The following is a 14,631-nucleotide window of genomic DNA, read 5'->3' on the forward strand; positions in this document are numbered from 1 at the left end:
CTACTCAATAAGAACTGCAGAACTCCAGAGCTAGGGGAAAGCAACACATAGAATTCATGACTTTTTTACCATGATTCTTTAGTCTTTGAAAGTTAACTTTTTAAATTTTGTTTTTTCCTTTTTCTATTTGTAAAAATTTCCTCCATCTTATTTTAACGTTTTTTAACTATTTTATCTTATCAATACCTTTTAAAAAATCTTTTTAAATTTTCATTGTTATACTCATATTCTATCCCTTCATTGTATTTAACTTTATTTTTTGGATACAGACAGGTTTTTTTTCTTTAAAATTTTGGAACACAGATTCTTCTAATAGATCAAAATATACCCTAAATCTAGCACATGTCTTTGTTCTAGTCTCCAGCCTGATCACATTCTTTCCTCTTTTTTTCCTCCTTTTTCAAAGAATTTATCATTTCCTGTTTTAGAATCTTTTTAAATTTTCAGCTTTACAGTCATATTCCATCCCTTCATCATATTTACCGTTATTTTGTCTGTTCTATTCACCAGTCTAATATATATAAATTTTTTCTTTTTTCCTTTTTTCCTCCTTTGTTTTCCTCCCAGTTTTGGGTCTCTTCTGACTTGGTTAGTATATAATTTTCTGGGATCACTGCCACCCTTTGTTCGAGAGAACATCTTTTTTATCTGGAAAAAATGACAAGGTGGAAAAACTCACCACAAAAAAAAAAGAGAGAGAGAGAGAGAGAGAACAAGAGGCAGTACCGGTGCCTAGGGATCTACGATACAAACATTAATAATATCTCAGAACTACAGTTCAGAATGATGATTATCAAGGTGCTAGCTTGGCTTGAAAAAAGCATGGAAGACCTCAGAGAATCCCTTTCTGGAGAAAAAAAGCCCTTTCTGGAGGAATACAAGAATGAAAATCTAACTAAGTTGAAATCGAAGAAGAATTTAATGAGGTGTAATAAAAAAATGGAGGCTCTTACTTCTAGGATAAATGAGGCAGAAGAGAGAATTAAGTGATTTAGAAGACCAAATGATAGAGAATAAAGAAGCTGAGAAAAAGACAAACAACTACTGAACCACAAGGGCAGAATTTGAGAGATAAATGATACCATAAAATGAAATAATATTGGGATTATTGGGATCCCAGAAGAAGAAAGAAAGAGAGAGGCAGAAGGTATTTTGGAACAAATTATAGCAGAGAATTAATTTCCCTAATTGGGCAAAGGTACAAGCACCAAAATCCAGGAGGCACAGAGAAGCCACCTCAAAATCAATAAAAATAGGGGGGAAGGGAGTTGGGAGAGAGGGGTGGGGTTATGGACATTGGGGAGGGTATGTGCTATGGTGAGTGCTGTGAAGTGTGTAAACCTGGTGATTCACAGACCCGTACCCCTAGGGATAAAAAATATGTTTATAAAAAAAATAAAAATATATTAAAAAAATTAAAAAATCAATAAAAATAGGCCCACACCCTATCATCTAATAGTAAAACTCCCAATTCCCAGTGACAAAGGGAAAATCCTGAAAGCAGCCCAGGACAAGAGGTCGGTAAACTCCAACAGTAAAAATATTAGATTGGAAGCAGACCAAGCTACAGAGATCATGCCAAAAGGACTGGCATGATATAATCAGAGCAATATAATGAGGAAAATATGCAATCAAGAATACTATATCCAGTTAGGCTGTCACTGAAAATAGAAGGAGAGATAAAAAGCTTCCAGGACAAAGACTAAAAGAATTTGCAATCACCAAACCAGCCCTACAGGAAATATTGAAAGGGGTCCTCTAATCAAAGACAGATCCTAAAAGTAACAGACCAGAAAGGAACAAAGACAACATACAGTAACCGTAACCTTACAGGCAATAGTAGGGCACTAAATGTATAGCTTGCAATAGTTACTCTGAATGTAAGTAGGCTAAATGCCCCAGTCAAAAGACACAGGGTATCAGAATGGATTAAAAAAAAAAGAAAAGAACAAGAATGAAAAGACCCATCGTTATGCTGTCTCCAAGAAACTCATTTGAGACCTAAAGACACCTCCAGATTTAAAGTCAGGAGGGGGTGTAAAACAAGTTACCATGCTAATGGACATCAAAAGAAAGCTGGCATAGCAATCCCTACATCAGATAAATTAGATTTTAAGCCAAAGACTATAGTAAGAGATGAGGAAGGACACTATATCTTACTTACAAGGTCTGTCCAAAAAGATCTAACAATTTTAAATATCTATGCCCCTAACATGGGAGCAGCCAATTATATACACCAATTAATAACAAAATCAAAGAAACATATCGATAATAATAAAATAATAGTAGGCAACTTTAACAACCCTTCACTGAAATGGACAGATCATCTAAGGAAAAGATCAACAAGGAAATGAAGCCTTTAAATGACACACTGGACATATGGAAATCACAGTTATATTTAGAACATTCCATCCCAGAATAACAGATTACACATACTTCTCTAGTGCACATGGAACATTCTACAGAATAGATCACATCCTGGGCCACAAATCAGGTCTCAACTGGCATCAAAAGATTGGGATCATTCCCCACATATTTTCAGGCCACAATTCTTTGAAACTAGAACTCAACTACAAGAGGAAAGTTGGAAAAAAAAAACTCAAATACATAGAGGCTAAAGAGAATAATGCTAAAGAATGAATGGGTCAACCAGGAAATTAAAGAATTTAAAAAAAATCATGGAAACAAATGAAAATGAAAACACAACTGTTCTAAATCCTTGGGAAACAACAAAGGGAGTCCTGATAGGAAAGTATATAGCAATACAACTCTTCTCAAGAAACAAGAAAGGTCTCAAGGACACAACCTAACCCTACACCTAAAGGAGCTGGAGAAAGAACAGTAAAGAAAGCCTAAACCCAGCAGGCGAAGAGAAATCATAAAGATCAGAGCAGAAATCAATGAAATGGAAACTAAAACAAACAAACAAACAAACAAACAAAAAAAAACAGTAGAACAAGTCAACAAAACTAGGAGCTGGTTCTTTGAAAGAACTAATAAGATTGATAAACTCCTGGCCAGACTTATCAAAAAGAAAAGAGAAAGGACCCAAATAAATAAAAACACGAATGAAAGAGGAGAGATCACAACCAACACCAAAGAAATACAAACAATTATAAGAACATATTATGAGCAACTATTCACCAGCAAATTTGACAATCTGGAAGAAATGGATGAATTCCTAGAGACATATAAACTACCACAACTAAACCAGGAAGAAACAGAAAACCTGAACATACCCATAACCAGTAAGGAGACTGAAGCAGTCATTTAAAAAAAAAAATCTCCCAGCTAACAAGAGCCCAGGGCCAGATGGCTTCTAAGGATGTCTACCAAGCATTTAAAGAAGAATTTAGTTTCCTGAAACTATTCCAAAAAACAGAAATGGAAGGAAAACTTCCAAACTCATTTTATGAAACCAGCATTACCTTGATCCCAAAACCAGACAGAGACCCCATCAAAAAGAATTATAGACCAATATCCTTGATGAACATGGATGCAAAATATCTCACCAAAATACTAGCCAATCGGAACCAACAGTACATTAAAAGGATTATTCACCACAACCACGTGGGATTTATTCTTCAGCTGCAGGGTTGGTTCAACATCTGCAAATCAATCAATGTGATACATTAATAAAAGAAAGAACATGAACCATATGATACTTTTAATAGATGCTGAAAAAGCGTCTGACAAAGTACAGCATCCTTTCTTGATCATAACTGTCCACAGTGTAGGGATAGAGGGTACATACCTCAATATCATCAAAGCCATCTATGAAAAACTCACAGCAAATATCCATTCTCAATATCCGTTCTCAGAGAAAAACAGAACTTTTTCTCTAAGGTCAAGAACACAGAAGGGATGTCCACTATCACCACTGCTATTAAACATAATACCAGAAGTACTAACCTCAATAATCAGACAGGAAAAAGAAATTAAAGGCATCCTAATAGGTAAAGAAGAAGTGAAACTCTTGAGTCTTTGCAGATAGGATACTTTATGTGGAAAACCCAAAAGACTCCACTCCAAAACTGCTAGAACTCATACAGGAATTCAGTAAAGTGTCGGGATATAAAATCAGTGCACAGAAATCAGTTGCATTTCTATACACCAACAACAAGACAGAAGAAAGAGAAATTAAAGAGTCAATCCCATTTACAATTGCACCCAAAACCATAAGACACCTAGGAATAAACCTAACCAAAGAGGCAAGGAATCTGTGCTCAGAAAACTATAATGTATTCATGAAAGAAATTGAGGAAGACAAAAAGAAATGGAAAAGTGTTCCATGCGCATGGGTTGGAAAAACAAATATTGTGAATATGTTCATGCTACCTACCTATAGAAATCTACACATTTAATGCATTTTCTATCAAAATACCATCAATTTTTTTTCAAAGAAATGGAATAAATAATCTTAAAATTTATATGGAACCAGAAAAGACCCCAAATAGCTAGAGGAATGTTGAAAAGAAAACTAAAGTTGGCAGAATCACAATTCTGGACTTCAAGCTCTATTACAAACCTATAATCATCAAGACAGTATGGGACTGGCAGAAAAACAGACACATAGGTCAATGGAACAGAATAGAGAGCCCAGAAATGGATCCTCAACTCTATGGTCAACTAATCTTTGACAAGGCAGGAAACAACGTTTAATGGAAAAAAGACAGTCTCTTCAACAAATGGTGTTGGGGAAATTGGACTGCCACATGCAGAGGGATGAAGCTGGATCATTTACTTACACCACACACAAAAACAGACTCAAAATGGATGGAATACCTCATTGTGAGACAGAAATCCATCAAAATCTTTGAGAAGAACACAGGTAGCAAAACCTCTTCAACCTCAGCCGCAGCAACTTCTTCCTAGAAACATCAGCAAAGGCAAGGCAAGTGAGGGAAAAAATGAACTATTGGGATTTCATCAAGATCAAAAGCTTTTGCACAGCAAAGGAAACAGTCAACAAAACCAGAAGACAACTGACAGAATGGGAGAAGATATCTGAAAATGACATATCTGATAAAGGACTAGTACCTAAAATCTATAAAGAACTTACCAAACTCAACACCCAAAGAACAAATAATCCAATCAAGAAATGGGCAGAAGACATGAACAGACATTTCTGCAAAGAAGACATCCAGATGGCCATCAGACACATGAAAAAGAACTCAACATCGCTCGGCATCAGGGACATACAAATCAAAACCACAGTAAGATACCATACCATACCAATGAGAATGGCTAAAATTAACAAGTCAGGAAACAATAGATGTTGAAGAGGATGGGGAGAAAGGGGAACCCTCCTACACTGTTGGTGGGAATGCAAGTTGGTGCAGCCACTCTGGAAAACAGTATAGAGGTTCCTCAAAAGGTTTAAAATAGAGCTACCCTATGACTTAGCACTCTCACTCCTGGCTATTTACCCTAACGATACAAATGTAGTAATCTGAAGGGGTACATGCACCCAAATGTCTACAGCAGTAATGTCCACAATAGCCAAACTATGGAAAGATCTGCAAGATCCCTGAAGATCTCTTCTGAACCTTCTCCAGTTTGTGAGGGTCTCCCTCAATACGGAACATCTCCAGAAGTGAACACGACCACCCAGATGCAAGCTGGTGAATAAATCATGTCGTGATATCAGTATTTCTCCAGAGACCTACAACATATATCTTGATTCTATAAGATTGGATTAACACATTTATGGCAATCCCATCTTACAGCTAATTCCAAGTGCTCCATTAGTCAACAAACGCCTCTGGATCATTTTCCTCTATTGTATGCTGAGTTTGACTTTTGATTTAATCTAGATTGGTATCATAGCAAACTCTCAAACCCCTTACTAATATTACAAATACATTATGTTTGGGGGCACCTGAGTGGCTCAGTTGGTTAACTGTCTCTTTTCAGCTCAGGTCATGATCCCAAGGTCCTGGAATGGAGCCCTCGGTCAGGCTCAGCCTGCCTCTCCCTGTCCCTGTCCCTCCACTTGTGCTCTCTTTCTCTTTCAAATAAATACAATTTTTAAAAAATCTTTAAAAACTACATTATGTTTAAGTCATTACCATAAGTTCCCATTAGCTCCTAGCTCCTGATCAAAAACCAGAATAATATTAATTGACCTCTGTGAGGTAAAACACTTCTTTTCAAAAACAGCCCAAAGCATCTGTTTAATAATCTATTAATGAAACTTTGTGGGGTAATGACATCGAGCCCAACAATCTTGTTATCTTTTAAAGTATATCTCACAATATAAACATAACATCACTCCTATTATATTTTACTAAATCCTACCAAGACGTTTCTATCCCTGTAATGATATGTCTTTAATATTTAACAGCCAGCTTTAAGAATCAGTACATTAGGTACCTTTACCATCTTCTACCAGAGTAGAATAGTAATAGTATTAGATAATAGTAAACTACTACTGTCACATGAAATGTCCATTAAATAAATCCCAGAGGACTGCTTACACACTTAAAGGAATCTGTGTTGAACATACACATTTGTCTAAAAAAACTCCTTCTAAATGAATGGCCTATAGCATTTCTCTTTATACCATGTGTATAAGCTGTAAATGGTCAAGAAGAACCATTGTGCCCTTGATTTACCATGATTGAATCTGTGCATTATTACTAGGACAATGGCAACTAGAAATCAGTAAGAATCTCTTAACTACAGAGACGTACAATGTTAGAAATATTAAAAATTTGACCAAGTGTATATACCATCGTCTGTATAGTCATGATATGCCTCTCACTTCAAATCCATCCCCTGTACAAGTAGACACTTAATAAGCGTCTCTTTTAAAATAATGTTGTGTTATTTTCCCCTTGCTTACATGATAAATCTACCTTTCTCTGTAGCTAAAACAAAGGAAAACAAAACAAAACCCTCATGACTTTATCTTTAAAGTAAATGAAATGTATGATATTTCGAAATTACATGCAATTTTTTTTCATTTACCTAGAAATCCCAGGAGAGCTTCTGGGGTTAGAAATAAAGAAGTCAAGCTATAAAATTCACGGAAGAAATTGAAATATAGTATGGCTATGAACATCAGATTACTAGGTAAGAGTCAGGAGCACTAAAGTCTATCAAAATGACAACGTCAGGCAAGTGAACTAGAATATAAAAAATGTCAAAGCAGTAAAACAAGCCAGGCAGATCATCAGAAGACAGCAAAGCCTCTAGGGCAATGGGTCTCAAAGGTTAGAGTTTGGGAGACACACCTGATATGCTTCTTGAAATTCCCAGGTTCCCTGGTCCTACCTTCGGAGATTGAAACTGAGTAAAGCTGGGGTAGGTCCCACGTCATTCCAGTAAATGCTGATGCATGTGGAACACTCTAAGTAAAATTGCCTTGGAGGCTTTGAGTACCTGATTCCAGGTGCTCAAGTGATCCTATGGCAACCCTGCTGACAGGGAGATAGAGGTGAGTACAGGTCTCTGCCTGAGGTAGTCCTGACTGCTTCCTAGTCCCAGGGTAGATAGGCATTGATCGTGTTACCATGGTCGCAAATATACCACATGGTCACCTCTGGTATATTTCATCACTGGTGAATATTCAATTATACCTAAGTAATGTTACATAACCTAGTTAGTGTTTTATCTTCATTTTGAAAATTGATGCTAATTTTTAAATCTAGAAATCTGTTCTTTGGCAATTCCATATTTAGTCATTGAACAATCATGTATGATAAACACTTTTCTCTAGATGAATACTAAAGTCAGGGTTTTAACATTTCTATAACATGCCAAACAATGTGTTAAACATTTTTTCCTGGTATAAATCTCTAGCAAGTAGGCTTCTCTGTAAAGTTTTAGGAAGCAAGAGGGAGAGAGGGAGACAGGAGGGAGGAAGAATAGGAGGAAGGGAGGAAGGAAGGAAGGAAGGAAGGAAGGAAGGAAGGAGGAAAGAAATATGGTGGGAGGACAGGAGGAAGGAAAATAAAAGAAAGGGAAAGATGTTTGGTTAGATCAGTTTTGTACAGTCTTTCATGGGTCACCAAATAGATGTTGAAGGCGGCAGATTATTTCACTATGGGAAAAACCCTATAGAAATACTTTTACAAAGATGGAATTTCATGTGTCTGTGAAAAAAATATTGCCCATTAAAATAAGCTATTTTAACAGTACAGTGATATATCATAGAGTCATAAACGAACATTTGAAGGCAAGGTATAAAGAATTATTTTAAAAAGTAAGAGGGGGGCGCCTGGGTGGCTCAGTGGGTTAAAGCCTCTGCCTTCGGCTCAGGTCATGATCCCAGGGTCCTGGGATCGAGCGCCGCATCAGGCTCTTTGCTCAGCAGGGAGCCTGCTTCCTCCTCTCTCTCTGCCTGCCTAGTTGTGATTTCTCTCTGTCAAATAAATAAAGTATTAAAAAAAATAAGAGGGCTTGTATAAATCATTAATTTTGGACTATCCGAAAGCTATTGCCCATAATGTAATATGTATATGTACATATTCAATACAGATTTTTTTTAAAGATTTTACTTATTTATTTGACACAGACAGAGAGAGATCACAAGCTGGCAGAGAGGCAAGCAGAGAGAGAGGGGGGAAGCAGGCTCCCTGCTGAGCAGAGCCCGGTGTGGGGCTCGATCCCACAACCCTGAGACCATGACATGAGCCGAAGGCAGAGGCTTTAACCCACTGAGCCACCTAGGCGCCCCAGTACAGATATTTTTAAATAATGTGTTTACCCATATGATTCAGACTTTTGCTGTCTCAGCAATCCCTTAAAAAATAACCAAAATAATGTACTTTTTTCATCTAGATGATTTATCCTTTTTAACATGCATTTCCCTTTAAGAAGCAACATTTATCATGTAAAATCACACCTGTGATGAAGTATATATATATATATATATATATATATATATATATATATATAACTAAATACAACAAAGCCCCAGCAAGGACGTTCCATGGATGGTTCTAATCCTGACCACTTTTATTAAATCAGGAAAGGGGGGCTGAGTGGCCGTTCAAGGGGAGAAGTAACCACCCATTAATAACTGCACCATGGGTGGGAATCTACTCATCCAGTGCCTCTCCTTCCAAAAGCTTCTCTTTCTAGTCCAGTCTGTGGAAACCTATCTCATCCCTCCTCCTTCACCTTGGTCCCAGCAGGTGCAAAGGCTTGGGACTTGACCCCTGTTCCAGATTCTAGTGGAAGAAACAGATATGAAAGCATAGAATTAAATGCAGTGTGATCACTGCAGTAACAGAGTAGCAACAAAATGAGAGCTGGCCTGAATTAACACTCTTAGAGATAGCTGTGTGTGTATGATTATTTGTTTATCATTAACTATATAGTTCACTCCATATCATGGTTTCAGGTTTCAATCACTCTTTAGGGATTTTCTTTGTCAGACTTACAAAGTACACCATTTCAGTATCACCTTCTGATAGGGTGAAAAGATCAGTCTGAAATGGATGGAGCAAACCATGACTTCAGTCACTAAAGCCAGGACCCAGTGGCAGTCCATATTGGCAACCCTCCTCACCAATGGCTCCTCTTCCCACTGTGGGTGTCTCATGGTCAAGATCCAGCCAGAAAATGGTGAAAATTCAGAATCTAATTTGTTAAGAAGCTGAATAATTTTGATTCAATGAATTGGAGGTATAGTCAGGTGTGAATTATATAGTCAGCATACATGAAAGACTAGTAAATTCAAAGTGCCATTACAGAATTGAATGTAATTTAATTTAATGTGGAATATGATGAATTTCCATAGGTGGACACAAGTTAGGTGACAAAGTATGCTTTCAGAAAATGACAACACCCAGAAAAGACAGGAGCGTGTGGATTTATTTTATGGCCCCTTTTCTAATTTCCAGTGTGTCTTCAAACATTAAAATGATTTATGAAGCACTGCAACAATAGAACAAAGCCCCACCTCTGAAAAAGACCCAATGAAAATACTATTGCTAAACCACATCTGGATTATTTGAAAGGTAAATCTTTTTATGTTAAGTTCTCTTAATATGTTATGGAAGGGTTCATTACTGATTCTTTGCAGCTATGAGGAGGCAAAAAATCACTATAATAGGAATCTAGTCACTAATTATCTGACCCCACTGTCAGCGCTCCCTGCTTAACACCAGAGTCTACCCCATTCATCTTGTCAACTCAATGTTGAATGTCAATACTGGAAAAATGCAGACTGCAGAGAGAAGGCATAATCTTGGCAAAGGAGGAGGATGACAGGAGGCCCTGAAACTTCCCCCAATCATATACAAAGCACTGACAGATGAAGATCTAACAAGAGCTAGACCCACTCACTGTGGAAGAAAAGAAAATTGACAAGAATGACAACTAGGTGAGCGTCTCATAAGAGAATGATTTCAGTATCAAAGGAGTGTCTCGAGAAAATGAATGAAGCATTTGAATATTCTTTCAAAAAACCTTTTAAATCTACTAGAAAAGTTAAACATGAAATGAAGAATATCACATCATTTTATCATAGACTGTCATAAAATGTATGTCCCACAGCAATATTCAGCATTTGGTTCACTCTTTTTGAGATTCAATTTATTAACTGATGTTTTAACCTAGATTCTGTCATCTATTAGATAAAACTAATAACATAAATGTTCGTTTTATCGAAATGAAGTCCCAATCAACCTTCCCCCCTCCCACTCAGGAAATTCTGCTCCCTTTCTACATAGATTGACTTTCAATGGCCTTCTTCCCAAACCACCTGTCCTTAAGTAACAAGAGCCATCTATAAATCAATTCTGTCTCAAGGCAGTAGACAAATTTGTATCTACCAAATCACCTTGTAGAAAGAAAAAAAAATTCTCATCACAACCTCTGTTAGACTCATACTCATAAAGTAAGAGAACATGACTTGAAGTCAATATACTGTCAGACACAATCATATATAAAAAGCAGGAAATGGATGTTAAAACGGTTTTGTGCCATTATATTTCTCCACGCAGAAAGCCAAGAGGTGTCAAATTTCTATTCTGTTTCTATTTCATAAAATGCAGTAACTATTTTGATCTCATTTTTTCCAGCACCTTCATATGTTAATAATTCTCCCTCTTATCTTTGAATATGATTGTTTTCAGATTTGAGAGGTCTATTCCAAACAGGGCTATCACGGATATAAAGCTGAATTACCAAGTGATATAATGCTTTTTGATACTCCCTTGTTGACAGAGTTCATTAGGACTCCAAAGATTAGAGTTACCATTACAATACTATCAATCAGCCAAAAAGCAGACCAAGACGGCGACTGGTCCTGCTCTATGAAATGAATCAGTGACTCTGATTAAACAACTAATGAACTTCCTTTCCAAGCACACTGATCACTGCCCTACAATTACCTTTGGTAGAATATCCTGTGCAATGCTCTGAATGTTGGAGAAGACATAAAACTGAGATATCATAAATTATACTAATAAAAGGCAGAACTTCAAATCTGAGCAATTAAACTACAGATCTTCTGTAATGGCAGTCACTATGTAAATGATGACAAACACCTAATTTCTATAGTCAATTTACTTCTAAATGGCAAGCAATCAACGTAATCTAAAGAATTAGCTTAATTTTTTTTCTGAGTAGATACAATATTACACGGTGACAAGGAATATAGGTTTAAACTCTGCCATCCATTAGCTATAAGCACTTAGGGGTAAATCATATGGGCCCTCACTTTTTAAATCTGTGTAATGGGGATTATAAAACCTCAGCCAACGGTTAAGGGCTCACCAAGATTGCATACAATGGAAGATCAGCCTTTCCTCAAAAGGGAAGTGGCTGACTGGCCAACAAGGACCTCTGTCCTCCCCTAGGCAAGACTACAGGAATCTTAGATTTTGATCTTGAATCTTGAGTGATGTAATAAAATGGTAGAAAACATTATTAGAGTCTATCCATTTTACTCAGGGCACTGATGAACCTACCTACCAGTTTTGGCTGCCTAGACACCCTTGAGAGTGTAGCTTTTCTACTGATTCTGTGAGCTACTCCATATCTTTTAAAATTAATTTTTCTTTTAGTTTCTGTGACTTGGAGGTATCTAACCTTAAGTGAAGTGATATAATACCTTCAGTAGTCAGGAGCTTGTATTAGACAAATAGGAATTTCTCAACGGTAAAAATCCTACCATTGAACCAGAGCTTTAAAATACTTCTCATTTGCATAGGATTTTACAGTATTCAAAGCACTTCCACTTATTTCGTTTGACTCCTGTAATAATCCACATACTATGTGGGAGAGGTCTGATATATCATCCCCAAAGTAAGGGTTAGAGTCCGGACTAGAGAAAATCATGTTTCACCTCTGTGTTATCTAATTTGGGACCATAGATTTCAATCACTTGTTTACCTAAATTCAACATAAAGGAATGTAATGATAATTTATAGCACAAAATATTAGACAGGCAAGATACCAGACAGATTTTACTATAAAAAGCCTTCATTTGATTAATGAGAAAATAAGACTGGATAATTAAGTGACTTACATGAAATAAATAATCCACCTAAGGTGAAAACAATGCTAATTCATGCTGTATCAGATTCAGATCCCATTCAAGAAATTTTATAGTTACTGGAGCGAGGGTGTCATCCCTCAGGTGGTCCTCAAGGGTCTGCAGGAGCTTGGGGAAGGAACTAGACAGGGAGTTGTTTCCCAGCCTTCTTAGCTCAAGACTTCTCACCTCAAAGGCTTTTTAAGGAACTCTCCATTCTTGGCCAGCCTGCCACCTGACATCTGCCCTTGGCCGTGTCCTAATCCCAGGAGAGCTACTCTAAACATACACAAAGCTCTCTGCAAGCTGAGCAGTAATCTTTGTTTGCAATTCAGAGAAAGCTCTGTAACTATCCTCCTTCCCTCCCAGGGCCTGTATTCATCCTGTAAGACTACCCCTCTCTCCTGGACAAATCGGGAGTCCTATCAGCAGTTTCTCCAAAGCTTCCAGGAACAGACCAGGTGTGAGTATTGTAAGAGCTTTCCCCCTCTCTCCAAGCTGGTGGACTGAGATGAGGAATCATGTTCTTATCAAAAGTTGCCAACCAGTTAGCTGGGCATTCCTCCAAGCTCCGTTCCCTCAATGTCCCAAAACCCCCCAAAGTAGCCTGGCTGTGTCTTATGCAATTATATTCAAATCCTACTCCAATAGAATCTGCGTCACTGCCCTTTTTTGGGACCTGAACACATATGATCTCCTCTGTGCCTGCTGGGACTGTAGTAATATCTGATTTCCTGCAGCCAGTTTCCTCTGTCCCGATGCTGCATTTTCCTCTTGCACTTCAACTGTTTGTTGTAAACAGAGAGCGCTGGTGAGATTGAGGCACCCCCTGTTAGGGACTGTAAGTAACGGAACATGATCCACACACATTCTTCCTCTGAGTAACTGCCATGCCCAGAGCAAGAAATATCAACTTTTTTATAAAGAATCTCTTAATTCTGCAGTAGATACAATTTTTTTTTTAGAATATACATGAGGAGGAACAAAATTATGACAGATTCCATTCCCCTAGAGTACCGAGAAGAACCTGTGAGGTTTTGTTTTGGGAAAAGGCCTGGCAAATATCAATGAGAAACCCTGCAGTTTAAAGCATGTTCAGTTTTTCTTCCAATGCTCGCCTGACAACAGAACGACAAAAGCAAACTTCAGTCCATTTTCCTCAACCCAGCAGGACAAGCGCTCCCCAAGAAAGGAATTATCATCATGAATCAACTGCAAAACACACAACCATTTTAACTGACTGAAATAATTAGCATTCATGCTGAAATGGGAGGTCCCCCTGGACACTTGAAATGAAAGAATATAGATGAAGAGAAAACTTCCATCCCAGCTGGATTTGAAAATTTCATGGTGAAGGGTGGATAAACTGGTGAATTCCCGGAGGTCAACGTTTGAGGTTTCTTTGCAAATCTGAATGGATATAATTTTTTAATGGATTTAATTTTAGATCTAAATGGAAACCAACATTTTGAAGATATGAAACAAATCAGTCAATTATAAGGTCCTAAAGATACAAAGCAATTCTCTCGAATTTGTGTGAAAACATTATTTGGTTGGAAACATTTTAAATCTTCTCTATCCCTTTAAAAAATGTCTTAATTGCTTTACTTTATAAAACTAAATGATCCCGGTTGAAAGCTCATCTCATCTCAATTAAGTCAATTTAAAGACAAAATTTCAGTTTATGCTTTATATAGCACTAAAATAACACAGGGCTCCAACCCCATGAAATAACAAGGATTCAAAGTTACCATGGATGAAAACATATAACAGAGTCTGAATATCATTCTTTGTTTGCTTCTTTTATCATTTAAAAAAATCTTTCTTTAATGAGTCATAAATCCGTAAGACTTTTCATCTTGAATGGACCTTGAAAATCACATCATAAGACAGTTTCTTCACTTAGAAATGATGAAATAATTGCAAAGAAATGCAGTTTAAGAGATTAAGTGACCTTAACATGAAATTCATCATCAAACACCTAATTTAGAATCTGAAAATAACAGTATCATAGAACACATACCGGGCGTTACTCCCCTTCCTTACTCTCTCAAGGTTTCAGGCTATGTACTTATTGATCAAAGGAAGGCAGGGAAAAGGATAATCAAGACGCACAAATACTGAAACACCAAAGCTTA

The 14,631-nt window shown here is 37.1% G+C and overlaps 1 protein-coding gene across 1 annotated transcript in view; it reads right to left on the reverse strand.

Annotated features, from left to right (window-relative positions):
- LOC123936219 (phosphatidylinositol 3,4,5-trisphosphate-dependent Rac exchanger 2 protein-like) overlaps positions 1 to 14,631 on the reverse strand; it is a 25,914-nt gene continuing 11,283 nt past the window's right edge. Inside the window, exons 4-5 of the mRNA XM_045996891.1 lie at positions 4,842 to 4,871; positions 1 to 30 (exon numbers count right to left, since the gene is read on the reverse strand). Coding sequence (XP_045852847.1) covers positions 1 to 30; positions 4,842 to 4,871 — 60 coding nt within the window. The remainder of the gene's footprint in view (positions 31 to 4,841; positions 4,872 to 14,631) is intronic.

The sequence above is a fragment of the Meles meles genome, unplaced genomic scaffold, assembly GCF_922984935.1.
Source record: "Meles meles unplaced genomic scaffold, mMelMel3.1 paternal haplotype, whole genome shotgun sequence".
Classification (NCBI taxonomy): domain Eukaryota; kingdom Metazoa; phylum Chordata; class Mammalia; order Carnivora; family Mustelidae; genus Meles; species Meles meles.